A 19,446-nucleotide genomic window follows, 5' to 3' on the forward strand; every position below is an offset into this window, starting at 1 on the left:
TGTGGAGTTCAACTCTAACGTGTTCTGACGACAAAAAGAAAGGCGTGAAATGAAATAAAGATCATCGTCCACCAGGTACCTAATAGGTTGTTGGAAAAAGCAGGGGGAAAAATGCCTGTACATTCATTGAATCAGGATTTAAAAAAAAAAAAAAAAAAAAAGAAACCTTTTTATGCTATCTAAATGTCATAGTGTATCAATTGAATCTTTTCATTCTGAGTCAAATTATTAAATACCTGAGCTACCATATTTTTAAGTTGACATTTCTTAACCAGAGCTAAAAATCTCTTTTATCTTTTTATCATGTTATTGGTAGCCACTAAATTAGACACATTTTGAAAAGTATGATTCTCCAAAGAGCTGTGAATGCAAGGAAAAGGTAAAAAGCAAACAAAATGTAAACACAGAGAGTTTATTTTTATAGGAATTTGCATTTATGCTTCTAGTTTGTGTAACAAAGTCTACAATGCTATTTACAGTAGCAAATTGCTAAGAAGTTGAAAATATTTGTCAACCCTAAAGATTTCAGAATTGTAATCTCAAGGCTGTCTTTATTGAATCCATACATAACTGTGTTAGGCACCTAACTGGCACTCATGCGATGGGAGTGGTTAACTAATCGCCTGTGATCTCTTAAAGATCTAAGTTAGCAAAATTAGATTTATTATTATAAGGAAAGCCTAGTAGGTAATTTCAAATGTTCACCAGGAATAAACGTACTCTCATGTTCACAATGATGGTGAACTTATAAAAGGTAACAGTATGCAGAAATACTTGTAAAGAATGTATCCTTTCTTGTGGTCTTTAAAGTGCACCTAATAAGATGATTTAAATATTTAAAAGATGAATTAGAATTTAAGGTTGTTTAGTAGCCTGAGAATTGTTACAAACATTATGATACAAACATTATGGGTCCCTTCCCTAGGACTGTTTTTTAAGATGAGTAATGTTGAGCTTTTAGAGTTTGAACTTGAAGTTTTCATGTGTCAGTAATAAAAAGTAAATTATGGTGTCCTGCTTCTTTAAGTGAAAGGCACATTTTAACAGTTTATTTCATTACCTAGTCTAGACCTTCTAGCTCACTGGTCCCAAAACAATATATTTTGGGAGATGCCAAACTTTGGTAGAGTTTGCTTAGATATTAGCCCACAACAAGATTATATTCAATTAACAAAAATCCCCATTGTTCTCCACAACTCTGGCTTACCATAGTTAGAATTGACTTTTCTGAAGTAAATGTCAATTCTTGTTTGTTAAAACCATTCAAAAGAAGAAAAAAGGGGAATTTGTGACCTTGAAAAAAAGATATGTACATAAATGTTCTTCACAAATGAATATGACTTAATTAAACTTGTGACAATTAATATTTTGGTAAAACTTTCAAAGGCCAAAATTTTCCTCAATTTTCCTTTCTTCTATTGATGTTTATGCTACTAATTTCACTACCATGAAAGCTGTGCATTTTAAACAGGATAATGCTATGTAATATGAATATGAAGTTCATTAAAAGTGATAATTCAGGAAGTGCATTTTTTTCTCCCCATGGTAAAGGATACAGTCAAAATAAGCATATTTAAGGTCCTTCATTGCAAAGCTCAATACATTGAAAAGTGAGCTTTGAATTCTCAGATGGGCAGAAAAGAGATAAGGGGAGACTATCATCACTGCTCCATGATGTTTTAGTTTGGGGGAAAAAAGGTGATGCTGTTAAGCATGTATGACAAAAATCCCAATCACAGTCTGGTCCAAAAATGCTGTTCTGTGGTCTGGCCTCCCAGTTTGAGTTTTTCTTTTGGAGTCTGTTCATGGCCCTCATAGCCCCTGTTGATGTAGAATCCATTTCTGCCATCACCTGAATAATCTTTCGTGTTTGTGGGAGGCCAGGTTGAGTCTTCTGCCAGCTTTTTTTGCCAGTTCCTATATTGACTTTTAGAGAAGAAACCAAAGTTTTTCTTGATGAACAGCCATAGCTTTTGATTTTGAAGGATGGCATCCTGGAAAATCAGGTGAGAAAAACAATCAAACTTTCATGCACTTCCCCCCGTGGCCGGGCCACAGCACCATGGCTGCCTCCCCAGGCCCGCCCCTGACACAGGCCATTGCTGCCGCTTCTGCAGCCACTTCTCCCAAAGTCCCCTAATTCTTTCCTTAGAAGCAGGAGGTTACTTGTGTCCACAGAAATTTGCCAAAACCTTACAGCCTTTCATTTGTACAGATTTCCTAGTTAAATCCTGGCTCATGGTTCACTTCAAATTATTTTACTGCCTGACTGAAATGATAATGATAATTTATTCAAAATTAAGAAAAGAAAAAAAAAACTATTAGTGCTGCTACTTGCCACCTGCCATATAGAAGATGCCAAAAAAAGTTTGTTGAATGAACATGAACCTTAGAAATCAGGGGGGATTTCCCCCCATTTTTTTTGAGTTCTCTTTTTATTTTGTTCACATGCTTACACAATTTTTACACGCTTAATATAATTGGTCAAATTTTGCATTCCACTTTGTTTATACTACCTTGTCATACACAATTTTTATGTAGCTACAGTCTTTAATATTTTAGTTTATTATGGTAAGAACACAACTATAGTCTTCCTAATAACCATTTTTAATGACTATATGGCATTTCTTCAAATTGCTGTATAACTATTTAAATAAATAGCATCTCTAAGTCTTATATTTTGCCACTATAGATAATACTATAATGAATATCTTCATCCATGTAGAGGTTTTTTCTCTCTCCTTTTGTGTTATTTTTAAAAAATAATAGTGTCAAAAATGGAATACCTGAATTAAAGAGTATGATAAATTTTATGCTTATGGTATACAATATTTTTCAGTGTATTTAAAAATTTTTGGTTGCTCCCTTTTTCCAAGAGACATTACATGAATTTTTTTTTTTTTTTACGCAGTTTAGAAAAGAGCACCCAAGCCTTTTACTGAGTAGATAAAGTCACTTAGTGACACTGAGTAAAAGAGACATGCTACAGGGAAAGACTTTCAAGTGTAGGAATTGATAAGAATGACCAGTGGCTTTCCTTGTCCCTTAATCAGGGAAGCCATCCTGAAGACAGCTCTTTACTCTAAAAGGTCTCATTGAATTCTAGAGCTGGAAGGTCACCTGGTCTCACCTTTCCTAGATTATTGAGAACATTAGACAAGTAAAACACTTTCGTGTGAGGCAAAATTACAGTTAATTTGATGTTTTGCTTTCTATGTAAAAGAAACCAGGAGCATTTCCATGCAGGCTTCAAAAAAATTTAAATCATTCTCAAAGGAAGTCCCCCCAAAGAGAACATGTGTAGTTTTTACAAACCCTTAGTAATTATCATTTTGGGGTCCCCAAGTAGTTGCTCTAAAAAATAAGCATCTGTTGAGAATGAGATCCTTTATTTGCTTATCTCCTCAGAAAAATAAGAAGAGCCATACAGAAATTACTTTACCTCTACAAAGAAAGCCACACAGAATTGGACGAGGGCTGCCACCAAAATCAAAACCCTCCATGATGTTATAGTTGGGATCAACTGTTGTAAAAGAAACACATCATTACATTTTGCACGTCTTACACATATTATTTAATTTAAATATTTGTAACACCTATCTGATCTCGGAGGGTGGGCATTACTTTCTCCACTGAACAAGTGAGAAAATTGTAGGTACTGCCTTACCTGAGGACTGACTCAAAGCCAATAAATAAATGGCAGAGTCAGAATTCAAATGATAACTGACCCTTCTTGGCCTGTGCTCCTCCACCGTGTGACAGTGTCTATAGAGTAAGTGTGCCCTGAGTCGCAGATGTTGCTTATGTGTCTCTTCATTTTTATCTTCTAAGACACAGGGAAGGGCTGGCTGGTTAGCTCAGTTGGTTAGAGCTTAGTGTTATAATACCAAGGTCAAGGATTACCGGCCATGTGCAAAAAAATAAAATAAGGAAAAGGGTGTACGATTAAATCATTCATCTAATAATATTATTACTTCCAATACTTCCAAAGCAAAATCTACTTGGATCTTTTTTTTTTTTTTTTTTTTTTTTTCAGTAAAATCAACACATGGGTAAAACATAAGAGGGGACAGAGGTGGAAGTTTATTTTGATTGAGACTAGGTACAAATTTTTTGAACAAATATTCCCAGCTCAAAATCTAATGGCTTTATGAAAGCCTAGCTCCATTCAGCGCACCCCCTTTTAAAGACTGCAGGGTCCACATTGACAGCCAAATACATTTATTTATGGGTGTGAGAGCTGCAAGTTCCCATGGCTGCATCCATGGTGTTAAACTGAAATAAGTTTGGCCTAAAGCTACCTCCATACACAATTTAAGATTGGCCTAAAGTTTGCTCTGTACGTAGTGATGTGTAACAGACTTGATGTGTAAACAGACTGTAACCTAATTGGGGAATATACTCTCGTAACAAGTAGCTGAATCTCAGCCAATCACTGCAACTGAACCTCTAGCCAATCAGAGCTGCCAAACACCCATATAAGGCAAATGCAGCCAATCAGGTTCTTTCTGGATGTCACTTCCTTTTCTCTGGTTATAAATATAACCTGCACATGTGGTGAGGTGGAGCATTTTAAACCATTTTGGTCCTGACTGCTGCTCAATTCTAGAAACACAATTAAAGCTAATTAAGATTTACAAAACTAGATTTGTTGTAAGTTTGTTTTTTTAATAATAGCAAGAGGGTAGTTATGCACTCCCGTTTCTGACCACCCAGAATAGAATATGGATGGATGACTGTGTGGGGACTGAGCTCTCTTGAGGACTAAAACCACAGACCCTCCATAGTATCTAAACACTTATCCTAAATTTTCATTACTATCCTGATATACATTATTTCAATGTCATACTATGTTATTTTTTTTCTCCCAAATGGAGACAGCCTTTATTAGGATTGTGAAATATAGCACATTGGGTAAAAGGGTTGTTTGGAGAAGGTAAGTCAGATCCTAGCAGAGAATCAGGCCCTTTCTCTTACTGCTGCCACTACTCTTAGAGAGACCAATTCTCCAACCTTTGGCCTAGAAGGCCCTTGATTTGGAATTACTTGCTTATGTGATGGTTTTCCGTTCTAGCTTCTGAGCTACTTGAGAGCAGTGACTCCTCTTAACAATCTTTGTAACCCTAGTACCAAGCACACTCTGCACCTCCATAATGTTTCATAAATGAATGAATGGTTTGGGTTTTCATTCCCTAACTGCTTCTCTCTCCACAGTTTCTCTGCTCTCACATATAGCCTTCCTACCATCATCTAATTAATGTGTCTTAAATGTCCTGCTGAAAAATCTGCTCAAATATCTTCAATGGCTCCCTGTTGTTTTGGCATAAAGTCTAAACTTCACTGGCTGCCTTGGTCCATCTCTGCCTTCCTTTATTCTTGTTCCTCATACTCCTTAGCACACTGCCTCAGTTTTAGCCAATCTTCTAGCCACTTTGTGAGGCAAACCTTGCTTCTGATTTTTATCTCTGTCACCCTATATTCTTTTGCATTTTCAAGACACAAGAAGCTTTCTCGGACCTCTCCGCTTGTGCTTAGGCTGCTCTCCTGGTGGGGTGTATCCCTACCTAGCAAAACCGAGCCTGTCCTTCTGGACACAGACCAAGTTGCATGTCCTCTGTGAAGCCTCCCATGACAGCCACGGTCCGCAGGGAGGGCTCCTCCTTCCTATGTTCTTCTGAGGTCTCTCTAGCTTTACCCTTTCTTCAAACATGGGTGGCCTTGGGCAGTTGTGTCATCATCTCACTTAAGGATGGCTCATCTTCACAACAAAACCATAGCTTGGAGATCGGGAGCCAATTCTTCTCTTTTATTTCTCTCACAATACTGAGTCCAAGAATGGGTTCAGTTACCTCTTGATGAATTTTAAATGATATCAACTGATATACACAGTCAATAGCTGACAGGCAGAAAATGACTGTGCTATAAGTCTACTTTTTCTTACCCCTCAAACTACATTTTAAAGGATTTCTACTATATGCTTAAAAAATTAAACTTGAAGAATTAATTATTGTATTAATGCATTAATTATATTGGGTTGGTATATAACATGGCAGAATAAATTATTTTAGTTGTGAACAGGACAAATGTACCCAATGGTAATTCTAATACTATGAAAATAATTACAGGCTAGCATATGTGAGATCCATATATGTTATTTGCTCTTCTAGTAAATAGAAATAGCCTCACAATATTTAGTGGTCAGAGAGAATATGGTAATAGTTGACTTGCAAATTACAGTGCAAATATGATCTATTGTGCATATGAGTCATGCCAGATGTACAGATAAATACCACTTACCTCCATTCCATGGTATATAGCTTGAAAATCAGAAAACAGAATGAAAATTGTGAGGCCCAAGGCAGACAGCAGCAGAAAAGAAAATATATCTAAAGAAACACGAAACATTATTTTTAGATGCTGCAAATATGTTTCATATAATTTGGCACACATTGTAGAATCAATTATCTCTGTTGGGCAAACACTGGATATATCTTCAGATGTTTTGATATATCCTCATATGTTTTAACATATGTTCTAATGCTTCTAAGATAAAGGTGATATCTTCAAGTCTTTCCTTGGAAAGCTGAGTGTAGCTTGGAAGGCTGTTAATCAAATTCATTATAGTAACCTCCATAGAGAGGTTATCTCAAATGAGGATTCCTGGGGGCTGGGATATTCTGCAGTGACAAACCAATCTAAACGGTCACCAGAGAGGCCCTGGTGCATGGTGACCACATGTCTAATGAGTCATGCATGCATGGGATAAACAGTCCGTCCTCTTGACAGCATCTTGTTTTTCTTCACTGCCTAGAGAATAATGTCCAAGAATCTTTGATTGACATTCAAGACCTTCTACAATCTGGTCCCAATCAGTCTTTCTAAACAGATCTCTGACTGCTCTTCCTTTATATTCTATAGGATAGATAAACCACAAAACCTTCCACTTCCACAGGGGCCCAACATTTTCCAGCTTCTGTGCCTTTACTCATAACATATGAATGAGTATGTAGACGATATTCTTCCTATCTTAGCATATTCCAATTTTTCTTGAAGAGCTCAGTTCAAATACCATTTTCTCTTCCAAAACTCCCTAGTTCTCCCTTACAAAGTCTTATTTCATGTGGTATGTATCTTTGCATGATCTTAATTTATGTATCAACTAGTGGCTTTATACATCCAGGTCTTTGGGGCACTGACTTGAAAAAGTGTGGAACCAGCATGTATATCTGCTGGGTTCCTTTTTACCAACCTGCCCAAATTGTTCTTCTTTTAGAACTAAAACTTAGTTCTTTTAGAACTAAACTCCCCCAGATGCACTGTGCCAACATCACTGTGGTTATTCTCCAACCTGTCCACTCCTGGGTCTGTCAGAGCTTTCAGCAGGGCACTTGGTAGATGGTGCTGTAGAAATGTTTTTTGATTAGATGATCATTTTCAGGCCAAAACGGTAGCATTTAATCAGTGTTGCCATGGTATAAATGTCCTTACAATTCTCAAAAATTATTAAAAACAAAGAAACAAACTAGGTTTCCTCTTATACTCTCTCTACCTAATTTAGTCAGTGTTGATGGTCTACTGTGCCCTGCCCCCCAACTCTGTATGGTCTATACCAACCAGAAATCTGAGGCAACTGCCCCTCTTCAGCAGGCCCTATTTTTGAAGCCACCAGAGTTTTGTTTTCACCCTCGAGTCCCTACACGCACTCTCAACATTCACCCATGCCTCACTTTATGGATACAACTGAGCACGATGCCTCTCAGAAGAATGACCGGGCTTGCTTGGGAGGGGTGTGAGGCAGAGTGAAGAAAAGTGGGAACTGCATCTCCCAAAATAAAGCTATCTGAGCAGCTGGGGGCTAAGAAGATCCCAGGAGATGGGAGATGGCTGTGAAGATTTTTCAATTTACTTCATTGTTTCAGAGTCCTGGGGACTCAGAAGCTGGGAAGAGGAGGATGCCTCAAATGTCCATCCTCACTAGCAACTGGAAGGAGCAACTGGAGCAGCAACTGGCTGTGCACATCACTCTGTCCTCAGGCTAATGATCTGAAAAGCAGGCCAGCCTTGTGCACAAGTGAGCAGTGTGGAAACAAAATTGTAAGACCCTCTTCTTTAATTCAGCTTTGATTGAAAAATGCAAAGAAGAACTGAAGTGAATGTTTACCCTTGTTCGTTAGTACACACTCGTTTCCACAAAAATTTAATCTCTACTTTTTCTACATCTTGTCATCATAACAAGGAGTTTCTGTCAAAGGCTGTTAAGAAGGGCAAAGATTTTTCTGTTATATCAAAATGAAATTGCTTCTATATTTTAATAGTGATTCCAAGAACTTTTGACTTATAACCTTGACAGTATATGATTTATTAAAATTACATTTGTTAGAATATTTGTTTATGAAAGTTTTTCATTTGAAATCATCAGGTATGTTTGGCATAGGGGTTTGAGTTTACCCTCAAGCGTTGTCTCTATGATGTAACTAACCTAGCTTTGATTCACTCGATTTATGTAAAAGGACTTTGTAGCTACTATTAAAATTAAAGTACTAGCCAATGAAGATATTCTTCTTGTAAAATATATTTACAATTTTAAAAAAAGACTATGAGAAAGTCACTTTAAAACATGAAACAGAATCTTAATGTTGTGACAAGAACCAAGTGCATTTTTAAACGCTATCAAAATTTAGAAAAAGTATAAGAAATTCAGGAAGAAGTTTATAGGAATACAAACTTAGAGGAAGATTTTAGCATGCTTTCGAACCATTTTACAAAACAGCTATAACAAAAAAAAAGGCAAAACCAGAATTATAATAATATAACTGATGAAATTGGTTTAATGTAGTAAATATACATTTCTAATTTAGGAATAGGAGCTAGATTTATTTTTCTATTATCTATGATTTATTTAGAAAATTAGAGCTTATGCCATGTTATGTACCAAACTGCATTAATTTATCTGATACAGACATTATAGAGGCTAGTTTTTCTGATCATAACAATAAAACTAGAAATTATTAACCAAGTTTAAATAAAAAATCCCTCCCAACCTACAAATAAAAAACAAACTTCTAAAAATCTTTTGGGTCAAAAAGGAAGTCAAGGCTATATTATATATTTGTGGGCTATTGAGAAAAGTATTCACTGGAGGAATAATGAAAACAAAGTTTCCTTCTCCCCTGAAAACTAAAAGTCACTATTCTGAAAACTATTGGATCAGAGAGCAAATTAGGTTGTAATTAGAGACATATGAAAACAAAAAACTTAACCAAAACTACAACTTTTGACATTGAATGCTTTTCTAATTTTACAAGAATGAAAGAAAATACACAAATTATAAAGTCAACTCAAACATTTTAAAAATTTTCAAAAAAAGTAAAAAGAGAAAAAAGCAATAGTAAAAGCAAAAACTTAATAAATTAGAAAATAGAAAACAAATAGAATTATTTAATTTGAGAGTTGGTCCTTTAAAGAGAACCAGTAAAAAATATATATATTCCTGGTAAAAATAATAAAAAATAACACACATAAACATAATTAGGGTTAGAAGATACTAAGTTGCAAAAGGCATTAAAAATTATGAAAAAATACCATTCAAAATTCTATTTTAAGGCTTGATAATCTTGAGAAAGTGGAATTATTTGGCCAAGATATATGCTATTAAATAATAGTTTAGAAGAGGATAACCTAAATCAATCCTTAAAAATTAATTCTTTCAAAGTGAAAAAGAAAAGTGGCTTAGAGCAATCTAAGGAACGTGAACTGTGCAAAACGTACCTAATTCAAAGAGATGTGAGTGTAGGGATTTGGTTGTATTCCCCTCACACTTTCCTGGGATAATTGGTGAAAAGCACGTTTTAGCAGTAGTTTCAACTAGCTGGCCCCATCAATGAATATATATTATCCAAATGTTATCACAAGTTGTACGATATGAACCTCAGTCTTTCTTTATTACAAAGTTCTTTGAGTTTATGATACAAATAGCAATGTATAGTCAATAAATAATTTATTTTATTTTAGTGAATCAGTGTAAATTCTTTATGAGCAATTTTAGAACTCCACCCCCAACTTCTCCTTTATTTATTTTGGTATTAAGTTATGTTTTATTAAATTAGTACATTCCATTTTCATTTTTCTCAATTACAGAACACTACCTAAGCCAAATTTTAAAAATTATTTATTTATTTATTTTTATTTTATCATTATATAACGTAAACATTTTTTGTGGCCCTTCACCAATTTCTGTTCATAATTGCTGCCAAGTGGAACACATATTCAGGGCAACTTGGATTTGTGTTTTCTAGGCAGCAGTCCTCAACTCTGGTCCAAATAAACTCATTGTTTTGCCCCACTTTCTTCCTTTAGGTCGACAAAAGGAAGAATTTGGAATCAGAGGATTTTACTAGTATGTTCTTGAAAATTGTCAAGGAATAGACCATTCCTATTTATAAAATTTTTTCTAGAGAAAAGAAAGTCAAAGAGTTTTCAAGTCTAATACCCACACATAACAAAACCATACACACAAAAAATTTCAGACCAATTCCACATGAAATGTTAATTTAAAAAACAAACTATAAAATTCAATTTAGTAAAAGTACGATCTACCACAAAAGTAGAATTTGCTTAAGAATATGAAGATAATAAGTTTATTAATATAACACATTTTTAGAAATAAATCAAAGCAGAAAAATTATAATCATCTTAGTAGATAATGGGAAGGATTTTGATGAAATGCATCTCCTATTCTTGATTTTAAATATGCTCTTTCTTAATTTACTGGACATAGAAGGGTAATTTTTTTACATGATGTGGACTACCTTGAACAAATATTCAAAATCATATTTACAAGTGAAAACTACTAGAAATATTTTTATTAAGGAGTAGAACTATCTGCCATTGGGTTTGGGCCATAATTCTGAAAGACTAATCCCAAAAGTCATAATCTTGAATGTTGAAATCCCAAAAGATCAAGATGCCAAAAATACAATTCTGGAAAAAGTCACATTAAAACATTCTATAAAAGACATTTATTTAGATTTTTAAAAGAGGATTTATTTGATGTATTAGTCCGTTTGTGTTGCTATAGCAGAATTACCTGAGACTGGGTAATTTATAAAAAACAAAGATTTATTTGGCTTATGATTCTGGGACAGCTGCATCTGCCACAAGCCTCAGGCTGCTTCTACTCATGGTGGAAAGTGGCAGCAGGTACAAGCAGATCACATGGCAAGAGGAAGCGAGAGAGAGAGAGAGAGAGAGAGAGAGAGAGAGAGAGAGAGAGGGAGGAGGTGCCAGGGTGCTATAAACAACCAGTTCTCACTGGAACTAATAAAGCGAGATCCCACTCAGGACCCCCCTCCCCCAGAGAGAGCACTAATCCATTCATGAGGGATCCTCCCCCATGACTCAAACAGCTTCCAGCACTGCCACATTGGGGATCAGATTTCCACATGAGTTTTGGTGGGGACAACACATCCAAACTCTATCATTTGAGATACATATAAAAACATGACAGATTAGTCAAAAACCTCAACTGGTCAACACTGAATTTGCAGCCACGCAAAGAGCCTAGATCTCCAGAAATTTTATCTTTCTCAAATGCAGATGTACAAAAAGGACATCTTTTCATTTATAGAGGAGGTTTCAACATTTTTACATGCACGCACAAAGTCAATGTTGTGATAATGCACTTCTATTGAGTCAAATTTGCAAAAAATGCATAAAATGAATTAGAACTCCCTAAACGTCTTTACACAATTTATACTTCCAGTATTGAAAATGATGCAAAGATAAAATACATAGCATAGCAAATTGTAAAAAAATAATGCTGACAATTAAAAATAGTAGATAAAAACTAACACAAGAAAGAGAAAACAAAAAAAACAACAAAAAAATTTCAACATATGAAAAATTGTATTATAGGGATAGATTATGGGTAATCGAATGGATGCAGTCTGTAAGAGCTGGCCAGCTTTCATGATCATTAACTTCATTTTGAAGTCTTGCACTGTAATGAGTGGTTACTTTTTTTCTTTTAGGGCATGGCTCTCCTCAGAGAACACATTTTCTATGTGGCACTGCTCTTTTTGAAATTCTCCTATGATATATGTACATGAGCATTTGCTACAAAATTTTCCCATCTTCTCTGCCATGCTTCTGTGGCGTTTTGGGCACACAGAAATCCACTCCACATGCACTCATAGGCAGATCACAAATTTAGCAGAAACAATACTGGTGATTGAACGGCAGCACCATTGTGTAAATGTCTTCTTATCCTACTATGCACATAATTATTTTTGAACCAGTCAGTAACTCCATTGACTTTCTCAGGCAAATATGGCTTTGATTCATTAAAAGCTTCGAAATTTCAACTGTAAGGAATGCCAATGCAGACAAATGACACTTTTTTAAAATTTTTTTATTTATTATAAGCATATTCATTCTTACAAATCATGATATTTCTTTACACCCCTTACCCAGCCTATCACTTCCCAATTGCCCAGCCTATCACTTCCCAAACGCCCTCCTCCCTTCCCCCCATCTCTAGTATCCTTGACTTTTTCTCTCCTTCTGAAAGTTCAACATATTCAAATCACACATTTTTAAACTAAAGTTTTCATTCTCATATTGCATGGGCAATCCACTCATCTGAATTTCCACCAAATACATTGGTCTGAATGGAAAAAATAAATGTACCAATCCATCTGCCCCTGAACTTGGCATCCAGGATTTCAGCATACAAGGTTTTAATCTTTTAGGATTGTGATTTTGGGGGTTTTAAATGTTAGGGATTTTAGATTTTAGGGATTTTGATTTTTTAGGATTTCAACATTTGGGATTATGTCTTTTGGGATTATGATCAACATTGCTGCCATCACCACTGTTATTTAATTATTTAATATTGTCCAAGAAATTCTGGACTGTACACTAAGATAGAAAATATAAATTGGCATTTTAGCTATTAGAAAGGAAAAAGAAACATTGTTGCTTGAAGATAATGATAATAGTCTTTCTAGAACACTTATTACTCAAGTGTTAATTGCAAAGTTCAGAAAGGGTTCTGGATAGAAAATAAATGTAAATAACACTATATGTTTCCTATATATTAGTGATAACCAGTTAGATACAAAACAGGAAAAAGTCATTCATGATATAAGCAAAAATATAAAATACAAAGAATTACTTTCTTAAATAAATATGCAGGATCTATAATGGAGAAAACTGCAAATGCTTACTAAGAGGCACAAAAGGAAGCCTGAATAAGTGGGCAGACATAATGTGTTCCTAAATGGGAAGACTAAATTGTATTAACATATAAATTCTTCCCAAAGTATCACAATACCAAAGGGGATATCTTAAAAGCCTGATAATTTATTCTAGAGTTTATCTGAAAGAATGAACAGAAAAGTAAGAAATTTTGAAAGATGAAGAACAATGAGGGTACATTACATTTGCCACTTATTAAATAAAACTTATTATACAACTATAATTTTTAAAGTATAGTAGCAGACCAAGGATAGATAGGCTGGCATATCAATGAGACAAAAATGGCCTGATGACATATTATATATAAAAATATATAACATTTATAAATGTAACCTGTAAATTTAAAATACATAATATAAACTATACACACACACACACACACATACATATATACACACACACATATATATAAGAAAACCGTGAACATACATGAATTTAGATAGGTATGATAAAGCTGGTGTTATGTTCAGTTGAGGAATAAATTAAGGAAAGGAATATTAAATACTCAATAGTCAATGAAATCTGCTGGAAAAACTGGTTGACTAGTTGGATAAACTAGTTTGATCCCTACCTCAAGATATACATCAAAATTACACTAGATTTCAAAAAATATTAAAACAAATGTAAAAACTAAGTGATAATCTACCCTATTTCATAATTAGAAAAAAATTTTAGAGTTCCAGTCAAGGTGTGTAATAGACAGTCCCCAATGTCATTCTCTCCCACAAATCAACCAATTTACAACTATAAAAATGCAACATCAGCCAATCTGGGCCACTGGAGCTCAGGGGAAGAGGAGGAGACACCTACAGAGTTCATGAAGGGGGAGAAGTGACAATGTGAGAAAGAAAAAACTGCTCGGAGCATTTTGGGCCACGGCTGCTTTAAGGCTGAAACTGCTTAGCGCATGGAGCAGGAGCTGGCAGAAGCTGCAGCTGTGCCCTTTGGATGGAGTTGCTTGTAGGCAGCAGGTGAGAAGAGAGCCTTGGTGGCCCCCAGGACAGGATGACCACAAATAGGGTTCCTATGGACCCACGCAGGAATGAGGAGCCAGAACAGCTGAAAAAGGGGAGCCATTCAGAGGCTGGAGAGTCATCGCAAGGGACCAGCACATGGCCTGTCCCGTGGGAAGTGTTTGGAGCATGGGTGGTGGGGGAGATGGGCTCACAAGGAGAACACTGGGACACAGCAACGACAGCCATCCCACCCCCCAATCAGCACAGGACCACTCAGAGGAGACTGGTTGGGAATGCAGAATTGCATGGGGTGCAGTTTGATGAAAAGATTCAGGCCCAGATCAGAGTTTCTACACAACCCAGGTGCACCAGGTTTCTGGAGTGCTGGACGTACCTATAAGGTCAACTATTAAACCCTAAGCTGCACAAAAAGTCTTCCCTAGGGAAAGAGCAGCAAAGCATCAATTTAGCTCAACCACACAGCTCAAGTACTGATTCCCACAGGAAGTTCCCCCATTTTAGAAGTAAGCAAAGGACAAAAAATTAGTTCCAGCCCAGGCACAGCACCAGCACCTCAGGGCCTGCCTGGGGACCCAAGGTTGGAGCTGGGGACTGGACCCCCACCCACAACCAGGCACAACCCAGTTCCTTAGGGCCTTGCCTGGGGGCCCAGGGCTTGGATCTGGGGACTGGACCCCTGCCCACAACCAGGCACTCTACCAATGACTAGGATCATGCCAAAAACATCACCTCCATGTGTGTGGCCCACCACTGCCACCACATTAACCACTGCTGCCATGAAAGTGGCTAGATGGCACAACTACCACACAGATGGTCCACTAGTTACTGGAGTGCATTAACACAAGGAGAGTCACCAGCAGAGACCAAAGAAAAGGAGAGGATGTCATTCTCCACAAAGCCCATTGCAGAGTGACAGAAGAAGCATCTGCTTTGTGATAATATTGGGGGACCTGAACACACCTTTCAGTATTGGACAGATCATCTAGGCAACAAATCAACAGAGTAACCATTAGTCTTTCAGAAGGAGAGAAGAAATCTAGTGTAATCAGTGGTAGGAGGGCGGAAGGAGAGGCAGATAGGGAGAGATTGGACAAGTGGCAGAAAGAATAAGTAAAATTTGTAACAATATACATTGTAGTAATATTGATTTGATCAACAAATGTCAACACTGATTCCCCAAAATATGTATAATCAATTAGGATTCAATTGAAAATTTTTTTTCTATGCATAAGGCAATAAACAAAGAAATAAACAACTCATACAAATAAATAAGAAAAATAACAATCAAATAGAAAAAATAGGTAAAATAATGTAAATAGATAATTCACAGAAGAAGAAATGGCTAATATCATGAAAATATGTTTATCCTCATGGGTGATCAAAGAAATGCAAATTTTTAAAAACTGAGACACCATTTAAAAAAGGTTTTTCAGATCAGCAAATTCTTTTTTTAATATAATACCTGATGTTGAATATGCTGTTATGTAGCAAACCCTTTCAAAACAACTGAGAGGAGTGAACATTTTTACACACTTTCTAGAAAGCAATTTAAATTGTGTATTAAAAGCCTTAACATTTTGACATAGTTTCACCAAATAACTGAGCTTAATTATCCTAAGGAAATCAGAAGCCAGGTCAAAGTGATTTATACGAATATGTTTTTCACAGCCTTATTTATAAGACTGTAATATTGAAAACAATTGCATGATAGACAGGGTGACCATGTGTCCTAGTTCACCCCAACATTCCCTATTTAATCTTGGCATAATTGTTAATAATATCTCCTTTCACTCTCAAAAGTGTTCCAGTCCACTCAATAATGATAGGGCATATTCTCTGGCTTCTCTGGCCTAAGGGTCTTGACTATAGCTTCAAAGAATTTTGAAAGCCCATTTATAATAGTCACCACAAAATAAAATACTTAGAAGTCAATTTAACCAAGGAGGTAAAAGATCTCTACAACAAGAACTACAAATCACTTCTGAAAGAAATTAAAGAGGACAGAAAAAGATGGAAAGACATTTCATGCTCTTGGATTGGAAGAATTAACATTGTGAAGATGTCCATACTACCCAAAGCAATCTACAGATTCAATGCAATTCCCATCAAAATACCAATGACATTATTCACAGAAACAGAAAAACAATCATAACATTCATATGGAACAAAAAACCCTGAATATCCAAAACAATCCCAAGCAAAAAAAATAAAGCTAGAGGCATAACACTACCTGACTTCAAATTATACTGCAAAGCTATAGTAACCAAAACAGCATGGTACTGGCATAAAAACAGACAGTTGGACCAATGGAGCAGAATAAAGAACCCCGAAATCAACTCACATACTAACTGATCTTTGGCAAAGGCAACAAGAACATACATTGAAGAAAAGACTGCCTCTTCAATATTGTGCTAGGAAAACTGGACATCCATATGTAGAGGAATGAAACTAGATCTAAACCTCTTGTCATATACAAAAATCAACTGAAAATGAATTAAAGACTTAAATATAAGACCTGAAACTATAAAACTACAAGAAGAAAACATAGGGGAAACACTTCAGGAAGTAGGATGGGGCAAAGAATTTATGAATAAGACACCCAAAGCACAGGCAACAAAAGAAAAAAAATAAACAAATGAGAGTATATCGAACTAATAAGCTTCTGCACAGCAAAACAAAAACAGAGTGAAAAGACAACCTACGGAATTGAAGAAAATATTTACAAACTATGCATCTGATAAAGGATTGATATCCAGAAAATTCAAGGAACTTAAACAACAGTAAAAAAACAAGTAACCTGATTAAAACATGGGCAAAGGAGCTAACCAGGCATTTCTCAAAGGAAGATATACAAATGGCCAACAGGCACATGAAAAAATGCTCAACATCACTAAGCATCAGGAAATGCAAATCAAAACCACACTGAGACATCATCTCACTGGCCATTTTCAAAATGAAGAATAACAAATGCTGGTGAGGATGCCGAGAAAGGGTAACCCTTCTACACTGTTGTTTGGGTTGTCAATTAGTGCAGCCATTACGGAAAACAGTATGGATGTTCCTCAAACAGCTACGGATAGAACTGCCATACTGTCCAGCAATCCCACTGCTAAGTATGTACCAAAAGGAATGGAAATCATCATGCCAAAGGGATACCCACACTCCGATGTTTATTGCAGCTCTATTTACAATAGCCAAGAGCTGGAACCACCCTAAACATCCATTGATGGATGACTAGATAAGGAAAATTTGGTGTATATACACAATGGAATAATACTCAGCCATAAAAAAGAATGAAATACTGCCATTCACAGCAACATGAATGAACTTAAAAAATTATGTTAAGTGAAATAAGGCAGAGACAGAAATAGAAATACCACATGTCCTCACTCATAAATGGGAGCTAAAAAAATTAATTAATTAAAAAAGAAAGAAGTAAAGATAGAACAATTACAATAATTCATTGGACTTTCGAAAGGAGAGAATGGAACTGAGGCCACCAGAGGTGGGAAACGGGGAGGGGAAGGTTGGAAAGAAGGGGAAGACTGGGTTAGTGAGAAATTGGTAAAGGGTCATAAAAAATGATTACATTGTGTAATGATAAATATAGTAATTATCCTGATTGGAGCATCACATATCACACACAAGTATTGATATTAAACGCTGTACCCCACAGATACATACAATCATGTTTCAATTGAAAAAAAAAAGAATTTTTGATAATCTATTGTGAGTGCTAGGCCCTTTATATACATTGTACTAGATCCTTTCTATAAAATGCCTCATTCACTTCTCCCCACAGGACTTGGAGAATGCAATATTCCCATTCTACAGATGAGGAAATAGCACAGAATGGTTAAGGTAACTAGCCCAATGTTATAAAGCTACTAAGAGATCAACTTATATTTGAAGTAGTTAGAAAATATTTTATAAAATATTTTGACACATATTCATGTGCTTAAAAAGATTCTTGATGACTCACAATAAGAACAGGACCCATATGACCATCGAATAATGTCTATGCTCACTTGCACATGAGCAGGTTTCTGCCCCTGGTCTCTACCACCTATGACCATTATATTCAATAATCATTTTAGAGCAATGCAACTGTTTCTTCCTTTACCAGTGAGTTGAAGCTCTGGGGAGGGTGGGGAAACAGAAAAGCATTCAGAAAGAAAAATTGAACTTCATATACTTACAGTTTGTGTAGATGGGTTTTCTAAATGGTTTTCCCTTAGAAAAGATAAATGCTACTGTGATACAGTTGATGGTGGCGATGGGCCACAGTGTGGTACTCTCAAAACTTAAAATAGAGCCAGGAATCAGAGTTGCATTTCCAGTCCAGTTTCTTTCCAAACTCGCGTTTGTTGAGAAATAACCTTGGTTGGCCAGAAAGCACTCACTACAAAAGAATCACCAGCATTGCACAGGACTTTTTATTCTAGTTTTATCCATTTGGTGAAAAAAATTAAGAGTTTAATCAGCTTTTAAACTGTGTCAACCAGTAACTACGAAGACACATTATGTTCACCTCTTGCAATGACAAAGCAGACATAAAATTCTAGAGGAAGTTAAGATTGTTCTTTGTCCGGCATTCTATTTAGAACAAGTGATCTGTCTTGGAAGGGCTTGGATAACAATTTTCTATGGAATTCTTTTCAATTCAGAGTAAATGCACCGTGTGAACTGAATGTGTGGGTGTGTGTGGGTGTGTGCATGTGTGCTGTTTTCTCTTTGATGGACTAATGGAAGCCTCATAACTTGTGTCCTGAGCTTGATCTTCCTAAAGATCTGAACGTGATGCTCTCCTGCTTAAGAGGTTTCTATCGCTCTGTTTTGCTAATAAATCAAGCTCAAACTTCTCAGGGTGGCCTTCAAACTCTGGTCTCAACCTACCTTCCTGGTGTTATCTTTTGCCACTCCTCCCATGCTCCTTACCTTCCTAACATAGAGGACTATCCAATTCCCCAGATATCACAATTTGCACACCTGCTGGGATACCCATGCTATTTTCTTTAAGAAAGATGATATTTATCCCTTCACACATCACTATATCTGAAATGTCTTTACCACTGAGAAGCAAATCTAGCACCCCTTTTCTTCCCTCTTTTGCTGCATTTGGCTTATTGTTTTTGCAATTATTTGTTTACATATGTTTATTTTCCATCTCTGGGATGCAAGTTCCTTGAATACAGGATTTTTCTTTTGGTTT

At 36.0% G+C, this 19,446-nt stretch overlaps 1 protein-coding gene across 1 annotated transcript in view; it reads right to left on the reverse strand.

The window, feature by feature from the left end:
* Positions 1-1,655: 1,655 nt before the first annotated feature.
* ATP13A5 (ATPase 13A5) overlaps positions 1,656-19,446 on the reverse strand; it is a 106,598-nt gene continuing 88,807 nt past the window's right edge. The window contains exons 28-31 of the mRNA XM_063107050.1: positions 18,434-18,636; positions 6,298-6,386; positions 3,443-3,523; positions 1,656-1,994 (exon numbers count right to left, since the gene is read on the reverse strand). Of these exons, the coding sequence (XP_062963120.1) occupies positions 1,734-1,994; positions 3,443-3,523; positions 6,298-6,386; positions 18,434-18,636 (634 nt within the window). The 3' untranslated portion in view covers positions 1,656-1,733. The remainder of the gene's footprint in view (positions 1,995-3,442; positions 3,524-6,297; positions 6,387-18,433; positions 18,637-19,446) is intronic.

This window comes from Cynocephalus volans, chromosome 1 (genome assembly GCF_027409185.1).
Source record: "Cynocephalus volans isolate mCynVol1 chromosome 1, mCynVol1.pri, whole genome shotgun sequence".
In the NCBI taxonomy this organism is placed as follows: domain Eukaryota; kingdom Metazoa; phylum Chordata; class Mammalia; order Dermoptera; family Cynocephalidae; genus Cynocephalus; species Cynocephalus volans.